The sequence below is a fragment of the Coenobita brevimanus genome, chromosome 39 (assembly GCF_032717465.1).
Source record: "Coenobita brevimanus isolate Jiangsu-jjx chromosome 39, ASM3271746v2, whole genome shotgun sequence".
Lineage (NCBI taxonomy): Eukaryota > Metazoa > Arthropoda > Malacostraca > Decapoda > Coenobitidae > Coenobita > Coenobita brevimanus.
The window spans coordinates 26390508-26407554 of NC_136992.1; the positions used below are offsets into that span (position 1 = coordinate 26390508).

The window sequence follows — 17047 nt, forward strand, 5'->3', positions numbered from 1 at the left end:
TTCCCCCCTCTGACTTTCTCATGGGTGACATTAAAATTTCTTCAGCTGATGTATTTTCTGCCATCACTGGCCTCAATACTAACAAGGCATATGGGCTTGATGGAGTCCCTCCGGTTGTCCTCAAGAACTATGTTTCTGTGTTTACACCCTGCCTAGGTAAACTCTTTTTCCTTCTTTCACCCTGTACCTCTCCTTCTTGCTGGAAGTTTGCTCTCATTCAGACAGTCCCAAAGAAGGGTGACCATTCCCAACCCTCTAACTATCGTCCAACTGAAGAGAGAAACCTGTATTTTACACAGGAAAAATCATCTGAGAAATTACCAATATGCCGGGAATCGAACCCGGGACTCTCAGGTGAGAGCCAGGCAGCATACCACTACACCACGACCAGGTAAAAGTTAACTCACGTTGTCACAATCTTGTAACCAACGTTCCTCCGCCCCCACTGTGGGCCTGAAGAGGGTGAGTTAACCCCCTGGCACTTGGGCAAGTAGATGCTTTTAATCTATCCCAAGCACTTCCAGCAAGTCAGAATGAAGAGAGAAACCTGTATTTTACACAGGAAAAATCATCTACGAAATTACCAATATACCACAAGATTGTGACAACGTGAGTTAACTTTTACCTGCTCGTGGTGTAGTGGTATGCTGCCTGGCTCTCACCTGAGAGTCCCAGGTTCGATTCCCGGCATATTGATAATTTCTCAGATGATTTTTCCTTTGTAAAATACAGGTTTCTCTCTTCATTCTGACTTGCCGGAAGTGTTTGGGATAGAATAAAAGCATCTACTTGCCCCAGTGCCAGGGGGTTAACTCACCCTCTTCAGGCCCACAGTGGGGGCGGAGGGACGTTGGTTACAAGATTGTGACAACGTGAGTTAACTTTTACCTGGTCGTGGTGTAGTGGTATGCTGCCTGGCTCTCACCTGAGAGTCCCGGGTTCGATTCTCGGCATATTGGTAATTTCTCAGATATCGTCCAATTGCTTTAACATTCTGTGTCTCAAAAGTTTTTGAGTCTATTCTTAATAGAAAAATTTTAAAGCATCTTTCCTATCACAACCTTCTTTCTGATCGTCAGTATGGGTTCCATCAGGGACGCTTCACTGGCGATCTTCTCACCTACCTTTCAGACTCCTGGTCATCCTCCTTTCGGGACTTTGGTGAAAGCTTTGCCATTGCACTTGACATCTCAAAGGCTTTCGATCGAGTCTGGCATAAATCTTTAATTTCAAAACTGCCCTCTTACGGTTTCTATCCTTCTATCTGTGCCATCATCTATAGCTTCCTTTCTGGTTGTTCTATAGCCACTGTTGTAGACAGCCATCGTTCTTCTCCTAGATCTCTCAACAGTGGTGTTTCTCAGGGCTCTGTCCTATCACCAACTCTCTTTCTCTTATTCAGCAATGATCTAAGCTGTACATCTAACCCTATCCACTTGTACGCTGATGATTCCAACCTTCACCTGTCCATTTGGTTTCCGCAACGTCCATCTCAGCAGTTACTGACAAACAAGGGATGAGGTTCTGGCACACCTAATGTCTGACTTGGCTCATATCTCTGACTGGAGTAAAAATAATCTTGTTGTTTTTAACGCATCAAAGACTAAGCTTTTACACCTATCATCCTGTCAAATCTTCCACTGGAGTACCCACTAAAGTTTAATAATATACAGCTCAATCTTGCATCACCCTTGAACGTGCTTGGAGTTTCATTCACTCGGGACTTATCTTGGAAAGATCATATTGCATCTCTTGTAAAATCTGCTTCCAAGAGATTAGGTGTGCTAAGCCGACTCCGTGCCTTCTTTACCCCTGCACAGTTGTTGAATTTATACACGGGTTTTATTCGCCCATTTAGAGTACAACTCTCATGTGTGGGAAGGTTCCCCACATACAGCTCTTCTCAATTGGGTGGTGTCAAAGGCTTTTCGTCTCATCAACTCTCCTCCTCTTGCTGGCTCCCTTCAACCTCTGTCTCTTCGCTGCACTGTTGCCTCTTTATCTCTTTCCATCGCTACTTCAATGGTCACTGCTCCTCTGAACTGTCTGCTTGCATCTTCAACCTCTACGACGAGTGCGCAGCACCTGTCTAGCAACAAACTCTCATCCTTTTTCTGTCCAACTCTCAAATGCAAGAGTTAACCGTTACTCCCAGCCTTTCATTTATGCAACAGGTCAACTCTGGAACTGTCTCCCTCTGTCTGTATTTCCCACTTCCTATGATTCCCAGTCTTTCAAACGCAGTGTATCAAGGCAGCTTGAAATGAAATAATCTTGAATTTGGCTCTCTTTTGTATTTTTTTTGTTTTTGTTTCTTGGAAGGAATTGCTTTGTGGGCTCTGCTGTTGGTTCCTTTTTCCTCGCACTAAAAAAAAAAAAAAAAAAAAAAAAAAAAAAAAAAAGTGTCCTCAATATTGGAATTACAAAATAATTTTTTTGAGCAGGAAAGAATTGTCACATGGCAGTCAAATTTTTACAAAATACGAGTGATACGCGGAGCTATTTTATGGGGTAACATTCACAAAATGCCTTTGTCGGACGAAAATCGGTCCCTGCTGGCGTCCACTCCCGTTAAGCGAAGACAAAGCTGAATTGCAAGGCTTGGTGAATGAGTCTGAAAGAGTGTGTAGGATATATTATCCAAAGGTGAATGTCGGGAAGACTGAAGTCATGGTCTTCGAGAGAAATTATGTCACTGGATGTACAGTGAGGGTGGATGATGAGGAAATGGAAAATGTGAGTGAATTAAGTACATGGGCAGTGTGATGAGTAAGTATGGAAGTCTGAAGGATGAAGTGCTTGAAAGGGTACAACACAGAAGAAAGCTTGCTGGTTCTTTTAAAGAAGTGATAACAAACAAGGAAGCGAGCATGGAAGTAAAAAAGCCGCTGCATGACAGTACAGTACTGTATTAAGATTCCAATTCTAACGTATGGATGTTAAGCTTGGACTTGGCTGGAAGGACACAAATCAAGACAGCAGTGGAAATGAGTTATCTGAGAGGAGCATGTGGAGTTCCATGGAGAGACAGACTGACAAATGAGGAAGTGAAGGGGTGTTGTGGTGTGGATGTGTATGTGACAGAAGGCATTAGGTGAAATAAAATGAGGTGGTTTGGCCACGTGGAGAGGATAGATAGTGACAGACTAACGAAAAGAGTATATGTGAGTGAAGTGGAGGGTGGTGGACAGGGAGGGGGTGGCCAAGGATGAGACTGAGGGATGGAGTGGAGAGGTGTATGAAGGAGGAGGGTGTGAACCGGAAGTAGGACAATGAAATGGCGGGGACCAGGTGCCATGGAGGCGATTTGTTTGTGGCCACCCCTTACGGGGCATCTGGCAATAGACAGATGGCCTATTACAGTGGATGTTGGAGTCACCCTAATGACAGAGGGCAGCATTTGGAAACTTCATGTACTATTGTTTACTGATAATACTGTATTAAGTGAAGACAAAAGGGAACTGCAAGGCTTGGTGAATGAATTTGGGAGAGTGAGTAAGAAATGGAATCTAAAGGTGAATGTAAGGACTAGTAAAGTTATATGTGGTAGGTGAGGATGTTCATCATCCATTCACTCGATGTAGTGCTGCTCTCAGGTGACTGCCCTTTCCTCTCTTCCTTCCTTCCTCTTCTTTCTTTCCTTCATTCTTTCTTCTTCCATCTATCTACAGGTGACTCTACACTGAGTGATTAGTCAAATGGTTTCCTGTACACCATGAAACTATTTACTACACTGGGTGGTAACCGTATAGCCAAATTATGGCGAAGGTGGTTTAGTGGGTAATTAACGCACTCCAATCAGACTGAACCTGTGCAAGTTTATATTCAAGGAGTGGTTGGAGTTATTGCTCAAGTAATGCCACCCAGGGATGAGTGAAGTTGGTCACTCTCATCTAAAATGTCAGGACTGACCTACCTAGCCCAGGGCTCCTATGCTCCTCATGGGGCAACACTGGATTGGATGATGATGATGATAATGATGATTGTTATTGAGAGAAATTAAGTAACTGAATGTACAATGGGGCTGGAGGATAAGGAAATGGAAAATGTGAGTGCATTTAAGTACAGTAGTTGGGTAGTGTGATGAGTATGGATGGATGTTTGGAGGATGAGGTGCTTGAAAGGGTACAACATGGAAGAAAGGTTGCTGGTTCTGTTTTTTTTAAAGCGGTGATAAGAAACAGCGAAGCGGGTATAGAAGTAAAAAAGTAGCTGCATGACAGTACTGTGATACCAACTCTAACATATGGAAGTGATGTTGGACCTTGTTGGAAGGACACAAGTCAAGAGTGAGAGCAGTGGAATTGACTAAACTGAGTTATTTGAGAGGAACATGTGGAATTCCAAGACAGGCTGACAAATGAGGAAGTGGAAGAGCATTGTGGTGCGGACTTGGATGTGATAGAAAGTGTTAGGATAAATACACTGAGGTGGTTTGGCCATGTGGAGAGGATGGAGAGTGAGAGACTAACGAGGAGAGTGTGTGAATGAGGTGGATGGGGGAAGCAGGAGGGAAAGGCCAAGGATGAGATGGGGGGATGGAGTGGAGAGGTATATGAGAGAAGGGGGGTGTGAGCTGGGAGGAAGGCAGTGAAATGGCAGGGACCAGGGCGCCATGGAGGCAATTTGTTTGTGGTAACCACTTACGAAAGGCATCTGGCAACATATAGACAGACTATTATATCATCGTCATCATCATATGGAACTGACAGAGGATGGAGTTCACTAGGTTGGAAGAATTATGTCAGGAGGAGGACATAACAGAGAAACAACAAACAAATAAAAATACTAATCTTATGTTCCTCCATCAAAACTAAGGGTGGCATGTTTAAACCCTGAACTGAAAAATAAAAAGGAAACCCCTGATTTTTTAAAGGAATTATATGGTCAGTCTGCATCCCACTTTACACAGCACAATCAGCAGTGCTATAGGAATGTTAAGATGCATTCCATCTTCATCACATGCTTCACAAACTATTGTAAAAAACTGGGCTTATACTCCAATTCACAATTCATACCAATGAAATTGACTGATGTCTTTTTTTAGTCTACTCCTGCTACTGCTATCAGGTAATTTTACTCACCTTTGAAGAGCCCCCTGGTAGTGATGGGATTGATGCAAACTAAATCAAACCCTCCCAGTTTTTAAAAACCTCCCCTCACCTGAATAAAATCACCTGGAGTTCCCAAGAATAAAATCATAAATACATCATCTGAGTCATGAAGCTAAGGTTAAAGAATACTACTCAAAAGGTTCACTCACAGGTTAATGCCCAATGCCTGGCATCCGATCCACTCCAAAACTTCCTCTGGATCCATTTCATCATCCTCTTCTCTTAATTTCTCCTGCTTAGTTTCCTGTTCGTTTACTTTACTGTACATCTTATTAACCTCTTCTCTTGACTTCTTCTGCTTAGCTTCCTGTCTTTCCAGTTCAGTGTAAATCTGCTCCTCATCTTTCAGCTTCTGTTTGGTTTCCTGTCCTTCCAGTTCCATGTCCACTTCATCCTGGCCTTCTCTTGACTTCTGCTTGGTTTCCTGTCCTAGATCTATCTGCATGCTCTCATCTTCCTCCTCCTGCAGCTTGGCCAGGGTTGGCATGAGGGCCTCACTAACCACATTCCACCTTAGTTTTGTTTGCTGTTCGTTCACCTCAAATCCCAAATGATGGAAGTATTTAGCAATGGATGATGGGCACACTTCTGGATCTGTGGAGAGTATCTCCTGTATTTTTCAAAAGTAAGCACATGAAGCTGTAAGTCATTCCCTAGGTTATGACAGTCAGGATTGTATACTTCCACCTTTAATGAAGAGGATGAATGCAAGCTCCCTTTTTTTCTTTTTTTTTTCCCCCTAAGGTAATCACTGAGGTACAGGTGACAAAAGAGAAAATATGTTTGATACTCCTTTATGTGAGATGCCAAGTGACCATACCTAATAACCTAGGGAGTTCCATAAATGAGATTTAAAAATTAGGGGCTTGCATTGTATGACACTTCATGATTAAAGGCTTAAGTATGTGTTTTCAAATTCAAAATAACTGATAAAGAGGACAAACTTCCTTTATTTTCCATAATATACTTCAATAACAATGCCAAAAACTGTATGTTTGCCTTTACCTTCACGAACTAAAGTCTAATAAAATGTCCCAATGATGCCTTAGCCTTTTCAACACACAGTTCACCTATTCAAAAGGGACAGTTTTAATATTGATCAGGCTTTAACATGACAATTTTATTCAGTTTGGAAAGGGCTCTAGCAGTGACTGAATTAATCATGGCTTAGTCTAATAAATGTGATTTCAACTTCTCACCTAATTTAAATCATCTAGAGAAAGCAGAATAAAAAAGACATCATACTGAATGGGTTACATGGCTGATATGGCTGTTAAATTGTGCTTTATTTCCCACAACACCCATATTTGTCCATAAAATAACAGGTAGCAGATACATGGCTACCATCAACCGGGGAAGTAATACTATAAAAGTGCCGTGAGCCTTTAAGCTTTACACTCAGCAGCATAATCGTGACTCCTAAGCATGAAACTCAGAGACAAGAACAGTCAGTCCTCCCTTAACGCAGTTTGCTGTAGAGCGATATTGTTCTAACGCAGCACGATTCTGCAGAAGGAAATAAACATTTTAATGAGGGCACTGTTATTGTAGCACGGTACTGTAATTTGAACCGGGCAAGCTGTGACGTGGTGTGCATCGCACAGCCTCATAATACCTGACGTCATCACCTGCCAATGATGCTTCACCTTTCTCACTCTCCCAGCGACCCAACCAATCAGGAACCCCCCACCTCTCTCCCGCCTCCCACATTCCCCATTCGGCCCACTCCTACCCACACCATCCTCCTCAGCTTGCCTTGTGTTGTAAGACTTTGAAGGATTTTAGTGTGTGTTCTCCCCTTCCACCTTATCTCCAGTGACGTGTGTCTGCTTTTCTCCTCACATAAGGTACAATAACTAAAAAAGTCCTTTTGACCTAATTTTTTTTTATAACCATATTAATGCTTTTAGGAGGTTTAAATTGGGGAGTACCAAAAAAAATTGCACCATAAGGGGAGAAAAATGGAGTTTGGGCAGGGGTGCGGAAAAAAATAGGAGTTTTCAAGAGTCCCTGTAACGCGATATTTGCCTTATGCGATGTTAGTGCGGAAGCAAATATCCGAGTCAGGGAAGGACTGACCGTACATAGAACTGAAGCCCAAGATGAGATCTCCACATTATCACAAACCTTATTACATATCTTAGATTTCAGTATATTTAATTTTTCCTGACACTTTCCTGCAACTGTTGGGATAATTAGTTGGTTTTGGCATTTGGTTTAATTTCCAGTCCACAAAAATCCTCACCTGTACCATAGCCAACCCCATATGGGGATTCCTTAAGCAGAAGCATGGCATCATTATTATGTATCCATGCATCAATAATGCAAAGGGACTCTTAAAAAAAAAAAAAAAAAAAAAAAAAAAAAAAAAAAAAAACCTCTACACTGATAACACTTATAAGCTCAACCTATGCCTTCCAGAAAACCTCAGTTTCATCAGTTTACAAACAATTCATTCGCACAACATTCACCAAAAAATGCAAATGTGCAATGGTCTTAGGAAGTTTACTTTTCACACCCTCATGTCGTCTCCCATTCATCACAGCATTTAAAGCTGAGGATATCTGTTAATGGTGCTGTGGCCCCAGCTGCACCTGAAATGTGAACCTAGCAGAATGCAGGCTGAACTTGCCCCCTCCTCCAGTCCACCATCCTCCTCTCAGGGGATGGGGATATAATCAAGGAACATCGGCATAAAGAAGCAGTTGAGCCTGAGCCACGCAGTTAAGTGGGTGCCAACATATAAAAGCATCCCTCTAAAGCACCTGAAAATGTATACTGTGTGGAAGCTTTCCCCCACTACGATCCAAAATATCCCCTCCCACTCCCCTACCCCACTCACCATCTGGCACCCATGCCAACCACCAGTTAAAGACTAGGTCCACTTGCTTCAGTGCACAGGACACTCGTTCATCACAACTGCAATCCTTCAGGTTAGCCTCCACCACTGTGAACAAACAAATGTCAACAGTTTCATATCTGTCAATGGTCAAGAATGGGCAAAAAGCTTTATGGAATATTGTATGTTCTCAATATCTTTTCCAAATGTGGTTATAATACTTCCATTTCAACCAGTCACTGCAATAACACGACAAATATCATTACCATCATCATTATAGTCACAATCACTACTCCACATCCCACTATCATCATCATCATCATCATCATCATCATGATTTCATTTTTCCCCACCTTCAGATGTAGTGAAGTAGGATCCACAAAGCCAGGAAAGAAAATGTACAAAAGTGGGAGAACTATCAACAGCGACAATATCATTCACTAATCATTCAAGTCTCAACAGTCTTGGCTCAACCACACAAGTTTAACTATCTACATTTTTGTTACTGCACTTCCCATACACCAGCCAGATACACTGAAGCCAATTTGTTTTCAAATGAAGAGAATGAACCCCTCCCACCACTTGAATAACAAGTTGTGTTGGATGAAATTCAATCAACCTTGGTTTTTGAGTACACCTGACTATTAACTGAACTGAAAGGGGTCAGGAATCTTTGTCAGGTTAGAACAAATGTGTTGCAGTTATTGGTCACACAAATCGTATCGGTAATCATTATCATCATAATCCTATTTCAGTCCATTCATTAGCCAGTTCTATGCAACTCCAACATCAACATAGGGGCTCAGGGGTAGGCTACTCAGTCCAACAAAGAGCATAAAGCAAGAAGACCAGTGAACCCCTGACTGGTAACACATGGGCTATAAACTTAAACCATTCCTTCCCATTGCAAGTAAACAATCATCACCACCATCATCATCATCATCCAAGTCTTATTTCCTCTCATCATCCAGGTCTTATTTCCAACTAGAAACATGCACACAAATAAGTCGTTCTCATTTTCATCCTCATCCACTGATGAAACCATTTCAGGCTGCAGTCCATCAGGTTCATGTCCAGATGAGCCTGGGGCCATAACAACAGCATGAATGAACCAAAACAATAGAAGGCTTTGGGTTAAATCAATCTGTGGAGTATTATGATGCACTGTTGTCTTCATGTGACTCTACACTGAAAAACAAGCCAAATGATATCTTGTAGCCAAAAAACCATTTGCTACACTGGGTGGTAACTATACTGTATAGCAAAATGGACAAAATGGAGGAGATGCAAGGGTGTGCAAGGGACAGCATGGTGGAATGATGAGGTGAAACGAGCTGTGGAACAAAAAAAGAAGGCATATGGTGAATGGTTGGCGAGTAGAGGTAGGGGAGAAGATGAGAGAGAGAAGAGCTAGGTATATGTGAGCAGGAGAAGGGAGGTTAAGAGACTGGTGAAGAAGAGTAAGAAGAAAGTGGATGAAGAGTTTGGGAGGAATCTGAGTGTGAAATGGAGGGAGAGTAAGAAATTGTTTTGGAAGGAGGTAAAGAAAGTAAGGCAGTGAGAAAGGGGAAATAGTAGGGGAGTGAAAGATAGGAATAATTGATTGTTGGTGGAGAAGAGAGAGAAACTGAGGAGATGGAAGGAGCACTTTGAGGATTTGTTGAATGTAGAGAGTGAGAGCAGTGTGAGTATAAGTGGTTGGGGAATGGCTGGGAGAAGAAGAGATGAGAGGAGGGAGGAAGAGATCAGTAGGTCGGAAGTAGTGGAAGCAATGAAGAAGATTAAGTTGGGAAAGGCCCCAGGAATTGATGGAGTGTGTGGTGAAATGCTTAGGTATGGGGGTGAGATTGTTGTGGAGTGGATATGGAAGTTGTGTAGATTGGCTTGGGAAGAGGGAAGGGTTCCAGAGGACTGGAAATCAGGTATAATTGTTCCTCTGTACAAAGGAAAAGGGGAGAGAGAAGTATGTGGTAACCATAGGGGTATTTGCCTTCTTAGTGTGATTGGTAAAATATATGGTAGAATACTCATTGATAGGGTTAGGCATATGACAGAGGAGCTAGTTGGAGAAGAACAAGGGGGATTTAGGAAGGGAAAAGGGTGTGTAGATCAGATATTTGTTCTAAGATGTTTAGTGGAGAAGTATCTAGAGAAGGGAAGGAAAGTGTACGCTGCCTTCATGGACTTGGAGAAAGCTTATGACAGAATAGATAGGAAAGGTATGTGGAAGGTATTAAGAATATATGGAGTGGAGGGGAAATTGTTGAGTGCTGTGAAGAGTATGTACGAGGGAGCTAGGGCTACGGTGCGAGTGGATGGTGAGCTGAGTGAGTTCTTTGATCTCAATGTGGGACTGAAACAGGGGTGTGTAATGTCTCCATGGCTGTTTAATATATACATGGATGGGGTCGTAAAGGAGGTACCAGGTAGGGCAGTGGATGTGGGGGTGGCCCTAATGAATGAGGGTGAGATTTGGAAGCTTCCGGTGTTGCTGTTTGCTGATGATACAGTATTGTTGAGTGAAGATGAATGGGAGTTGCAAGGTTTGGTGAATGAATTTGGGACAGTGTGTAGGAGGAGAAAGCTGAAAGTTAATGTAAACAAAAGTAAAGTTATGGTGTTTGAGAGGAATGAAGTCACAGAGTGTGCAGTAAGGTTGGATGGTGAGGATATGGAGAATGTGAGTGCATTCAAGTACTTGGGTAGTGTGATGAGTAAGGATGGAACTCTGGGGGATGAAGTACGTGAAAGGGTACAGCAGGGAAGGAAAGTTGTTGGCACACTGAAAGCAGTGATGAGAAATAGGGAGGTGAGTATGGAAGTTAAGAAGTCACTGCATGATGGTATTGTGATCCCTACCCTGACGTATGGAAGCGAGGCGTGGACCTTGCAAGAGGGGAACAAGTCAAGAGTGAAAGCAGTGGAAATGAGTTACTTGAGAGGAGCATGTGAAGTGACATGGAGGGACAGGTTGACGAATGAAGAAGTGAAGGAACATTGTGGGGTAGATGTGGATGTGGTTGAAAAGATTAGGAGAAATACACTGAGGTGGTTTGGACATGTGGAGAGGATGGAGAATGAAAGACTGACTAAGAGGGTGTATGTAGGTGAGGTGGAGGGAGGGAGAGGGAGGAGTAGACCGAGGATGAGGTGGAGGGATGGAGTTGAGAGGTATATGAGGGAGGGGGGGGGAGTTGGGGGGAGGGGAGTCAAATGGTGGGTGACAGAGTGACTTGGAGGCGTTTTGTCTGCGGCCACCCTTTGCGGGATTAGGGCGTCGGGCTATAGATAGATAGATAGATAGAAAATGGACACCAGGTGGTCCAGAGAATCACTATGCTCCACTCACATGTGGCTCACAAAGGTTTATATTTGAGGGATGGTTGGAATTTGTTGCATGCATAATTCCACTCTCAGGCTCCTACGACCCACTTAGTTGAATAAAGCCATCTTGCATTAGCTGATGTAAAAATTTGAGTTGTCCCACTCATGAAAGGATTAATGGTGGCATAAAACATTTTCAGTCTCCTGTGATCACTCAGCTGAATAAACATCATCTGCCATTCGTTAGGGTAAAATACCACTGACAGCATTAACATTCTTAGGCTCCTATGATACACTTCGCTAAATAAAAAATCATCTGATGGTAGCAAGAGTGTACAAGAACTGTTCCAACCATGAATGGGTTAACATTTAACTAAAACAAAGACTGGATATGCCTGGACATAAACCAAGGATGACATGGGATGAAATCCAGCTTGGAAAACTTTGGGCTAAGGGACTATGGAGGAAAATGACTCAATATCATGACACATTGAGAGCTGCCAACATGTGAAAAGACCTAGCTACATATCCCAGCACAGACTATGGTCTCTAAACCGTTTTCGTTTTCGTTTTTAAAGGCTCCAACATGCTTGCATTTGTCGGCCTTGGTCACCTAATGGCGGCTCTCCATGCTGCACGATCCATTGCAGCCTCCCTGTTCAGTCCCTTAACCCTGAGGTCACACTTAATGACCTCATCCCATGTATTTCTCGGTACACCCCTCATAACCCCACCCCCAATATTAACACTTCTCACCTTCCCCACCCAATTATCATCCCCCATCCTCTCCACATGTCCAAACCATCTCAATCTACCTCTCCTCATCACAACACCAATACACTCCAGTCGCATTCTACCTCTCAACTCTTCCATCGTAAACCCAGCCCCTCCAGGCCTTGGACCCATGGACGTACTGCACATCCACCTAATCACTGTCATTTCTGTACGTCTGAGCCGGCGAATATCTTCCTCCTTCACTGCCCAGGTCTCACTACCATACAGCATTACACTCCTAACACATGCTGCATACAAAGACCCCTTAGCACGTAGGGGAGAGTCCTCTCAATGCCAGGAGAGGCAAGAGCTCCCTGAACTTCTTCCAACCACTTCTCACCCTAGCCACAGAGCTAGCTCCAGCCCCACCTCCAGCAGACAGCATGTCTCCCAAATAACAAAATTCTTCCACACACTCAAGAGATTCGCCAGCAAGTTCAATCCTTTCACGTCTGACAATCTCCACCTGCTCACCCCGACACGCCGTACACATAAAATCAGCATTATCTTGCAGTCTACCTCTGATACCACTACAGCTCTTATGCACCCATTTATCACACACACTGCACAAGATGGAATGACTTCCCACGCCCTTGTGGCAAACTGCATATGGCCACTCTCCCTCGTCCTTGACAGTACCACCACCAACCCTAGATATCACCACTTTTGTTTTATCTGCATTTACCCTTAAACCCTTATGCCCCATACCATCTTTTCACTTCCTAAACCTTTCCTCCGCATCCCTTTCATTCTCTGCAATCAACACTAAATCATCAGCATACAACTCCCACGGGAGTCCGTTTCTAAAGTCATGTGAAAGGGCTTCAAGTACCATGATAAACAACATGGGACTCAAGACTGACCCCTTATGCACACTAACATTCACAGAAAACTCATCACTCAAATCTCCATTCACTCTTATCTGGGTGTGAGCACCCACATACGTAGCCATAACCACCCTAACCAGCCACTCCTCCAAGTCAAGCTTTCTCATTGCCCACTTCACCACCTCTGTAGGGACTCTGTCAAAGGCCTTTTCCAAATCAACAAAAACAAAATAAAGATCCCTTCTCCTACCAATATATTTTTCCTGAAGCTGTCGAACAATGAATATAGCATCAGTGGTCCCCCTACCTGGCATAAACCCAAACTGCATCTCATCAATATTCACACTTTCTCTAATCATACCTTCTAAAACTCTCTCCATTACCTTCATTATCTGATCTAAAAGCTTTATACCTCAATAATTTCCTCTTTCCAGGGCATCACCCCTCCCCCCATACACACCCACAACCACACTCCCAAGCCAATCATCTGGGACAACACACATTCATAAATAATCTCATTTATTAGGTCAGCGACTAAACCCACCCCTACACCACCCGAGGCCTCCAACATTTTGGCAGCCAACCCAGACACACCCACCGCCCCCCCCACCCCCATCCTGCCTATTGCCCCACTCACAGTAGCAGTATCAATCAAAGGCCAAGGGCCAGACACTGGATCTGCTGGATCCAAACCTTCCCTGTCCCAGTCAAACTCCTCATTCAACAACCAGTTATAATGCTCTCTCCATGCATCTTTAATATCCTCACTGTTCACCACTACCCTTCCTTCATCATTCTTCACACACTGTTCACCTATAATATCCCGATTATCCCTCTTCACTTGACCTGCCACCCTAAATATCATATTTTTCCTTTCCCCATGATTTAGGTTATCAAGTAATAGTCTCTGTGACTCAGACTTTGCCCTGTATACCTCTCTTCTAGCCCTACGCTTGGCAGCCAAATATTCCTCTTTGCTGCCACCCTTCTTCCATTCCCGGAAAAGCCTTCTTTTCTCCTTAACTGCAGCTTCTACACCATCCCACCACCAAGTTACTTTATGTCTTTGTGGTCCTCTTGCCCAACCACATGTTACATCAGTAACTCTCAAGAAATTATTCTTGAGGGCTCTGTACTGTTCATTAACGCCTCTGTCTACAGCTCCCTGTTCAGCCACCACTCTCCTCAACTCGCTATAGAAGGCATCCCTTACTACCTGGTTTTTCAGCTTCCATATTTTCCTCCTAGGTACATAAGTCCTCTTTTTCATCACCTGTTCTTTAAGCACCATATCACAAATCAATAGTTTGTGCTGCTGCACACACTCCTCACTTCCTATAACTTTAACATCCCTCACTCACTAACCTCCTATCGGCCCTCCTAACCAGAAAATAATCTATCTGACTGCTATTTCCCCTGCCTCATACGTAATTAACCTACTGTCTCTTTTCCAAAAATATGTGTTGCGCACAATCGAGTCCGTTGCCTCCCCAAACTCGAGTATCCTTTCCCCTTCTGCATTCCTTAGACGATACGCACATCCCCCATGCACTCCTTCATAACCTTGTGCTGGTTCACCTACATGACCATTTAAGTCCCCTCCCAAAATCACTATCTCATCATCCCGCATACCACCCACTACACGTATTAAATCATCCCAAAATCTATCTTTCTCTGCTTCATCCAATCCTGCCTGTGGAGCATATGCCGATATAATCGCAGCTATCTTTCTACCCAACAGAATTTTCACTACCAATATCCTATCGCTTACTCTCAAAACATTCATAACATATTCCACCCATTTCTCCGCAACCATCACACCAACACCTCCATATCCATCTGTCCCCCCCCAGCCAAAACAACTTATAGCAACAGTCCTTCCCAACAATCTTTCTGGCTGATCCACCCCTGTACCGGACTTCCTGCAAACACGCCTCATCCACCCACCTCCTCCTGAATGCCTCAACGATTTCCCCCGCTCTTCCCCTCAAACTTCCCACATGAAAGAAATAAAGTAACTGTCTCCATCCCTCACCATACTTGTCCTTGGGTGTGCGCAGGATGTGTCGTGATGGGTGTCCACTGAGAGGCAGCTCCTGGTACATCAACTTGCCCAATATGAGGTGCAACTTGCCATCTGGACTGATGGCTGCACTATTGTCAACATCCAGTCTTGTGTCACGGCTCAGCGCATACACCTTACCTGATGCACAGTACAGTATCATCTTAATTTTACAAATCATCATCATTACCATCAAAACCTCTTCCCCTCACCCCCCTCCTTAAGGAAGCTGCAGAGGGTGTGGTAGTTAGAGAGGGATGCTTTCATTTAGAAGCACTATAAATCTACACAGCTCCAATGCCCAGTTATATAATACCTCTTTGTCTCCCAACAGTAGGGTGGTGGACTGTAGGAGAATGGCAACTTCAGCCTGCAGTTCACCACTATCATGTCCAGATGAACCTGAGGTAACAAAAACTGCAGCAACAAAAAGGATGAGATGAGGTAAGGTCAAAAATACAAGGGAAGAGAAAAACAAAAAAGCAAGAACTATCATCAGTAAGCCCAGTAAACTGGGCCTGACACTAACTCACACACCATACAAGCTCCTGGAATTCTGACTCTACTTCATAAGCCTAACAATCTACAAAGAATGTTTGGTAATACTTGCTCTGCACAAGTTGCACTAGTAAAAACACACACATGCGTGCATGCACGCACGCACACAAACAATTTTCCTGTTTAGCGGATGTGGTGTGTACCGGAGGTGGGACCAGAGTTTGCCTGGTAGCAAGGTGAGGAGTGGTATGAAGAAGTTTAGGGAGTTGATGTCCCTCCTGAAACTGACAGGGCTCCCCCTCCATGCTAAGAGGTGCGTGTACGTAGCATGTATTAAGAGTGTAATGCTTTTCAGTAGAAGATGTGGGCAGTTTTGGAAGAGGATATTCATAGGTTCAAACCTACAAAAATGAGAATACAGGGATATGTACAATAGTGCGTCCTTCAATAACAGGCCTGAGGGGGTTAGGATTGTGAATGAGAAACTGAGTGGAAGGATGCAACTTGACTGTATTAGTCAATGAAAAACTGAGTGGAAGGATGCAAATCTACTGTATTAGTGTTGTGATGAGAAGAGGTAGACTGAGATGGTTAGGGCATGCAAAGGACATGGAGGATGACAACTGAGTGCAAAGGGTGAGAGGTGGGAGCACTGAGGGTAGTTGTGATAGGAAGACCAAAAAAGGACTGAGTAAAGAGACTGATATAGATTGAGCAACAAAGAAAGCTGCCATTAGATAACCCAGGGTGATGTATGCAAGCATGCTGAAGCCTATATTAACCCCCCCCCCATCCCGACGTTTTCTGGGCAGTGGTACGGCCCAGTCCCGACATTTTTGGACCTTTTTTTTTTTTTGGCTCAAAGATCCGGTTTTGGTGAGAAACATCGAAAATTCATAGAGAAATCGCTCACCTGAGGTTTAAAATACTCGATCCAGGCAGGAGTACCTCCTTACCTTACAGAGTTTTCTATCAGGATGGCTGCAAAGAAAACGAGTTCTATGGGAGGATAACTATTCCAAACCACTCATAAACGGTATTTATTTATTTATTTGGTAAGAATTTATTTGTAGTACGAGAGTATATTAGTTTTCAAACGGTAATATAGGCATTATAAGCATTGTTTCACTCACTACCTCAACACCATTCCTGACCTTTTTTTGCCACATTACCTGATCATCATTTCTGACTGTTTCTTCCTCTAATGCTATGTAAACTTTGTCCTCCACATTGTCATCGATTGGGGAATCACTCTGGCCCTGAATGTCTTTATTGGCCAGGTCACTGGTAACAGGCGAATTGCCGAGACAATCGCGTGCAGGGGGGGGGGGCGGAGAGGTTATGCAGTGTAAGGCATTGTCGCTGCTTGGCATCTTGTAGTGGAATAGAGGAAGGTGTCCTGTGTATACATGCCAAAAATCACTAGCGAAAATTGAAAATTGTGCAAATTAGGGACCTTGCAATGTTGCCGCGTTAATTTACGTCTCCGGGATATGAGTGCACATCATGTGAGGACGTGAATTCACGTCTCCGGGACGGGGCAGGTTAACAGGTGACTGAATGAATTCCCATCTTTAATAAGGGGTGAGAATGATCCTGAAACTAAGAA

General features: G+C 43.6%; 1 protein-coding gene across 1 annotated transcript in view; it reads right to left on the reverse strand.

Moving 5' to 3' along the window:
• Positions 1-17047, reverse strand: part of LOC145396758 (ribonuclease P protein subunit p40-like) — a 61187-nt gene that overhangs the window by 21379 nt on the left and 22761 nt on the right. Inside the window, exons 4-6 of the mRNA XM_080270043.1 lie at positions 14914-15081; positions 7957-8061; positions 5264-5708 (exon numbers count right to left, since the gene is read on the reverse strand). Coding sequence (XP_080126169.1) covers positions 5264-5708; positions 7957-8061; positions 14914-15081 — 718 coding nt within the window. The remainder of the gene's footprint in view (positions 1-5263; positions 5709-7956; positions 8062-14913; positions 15082-17047) is intronic.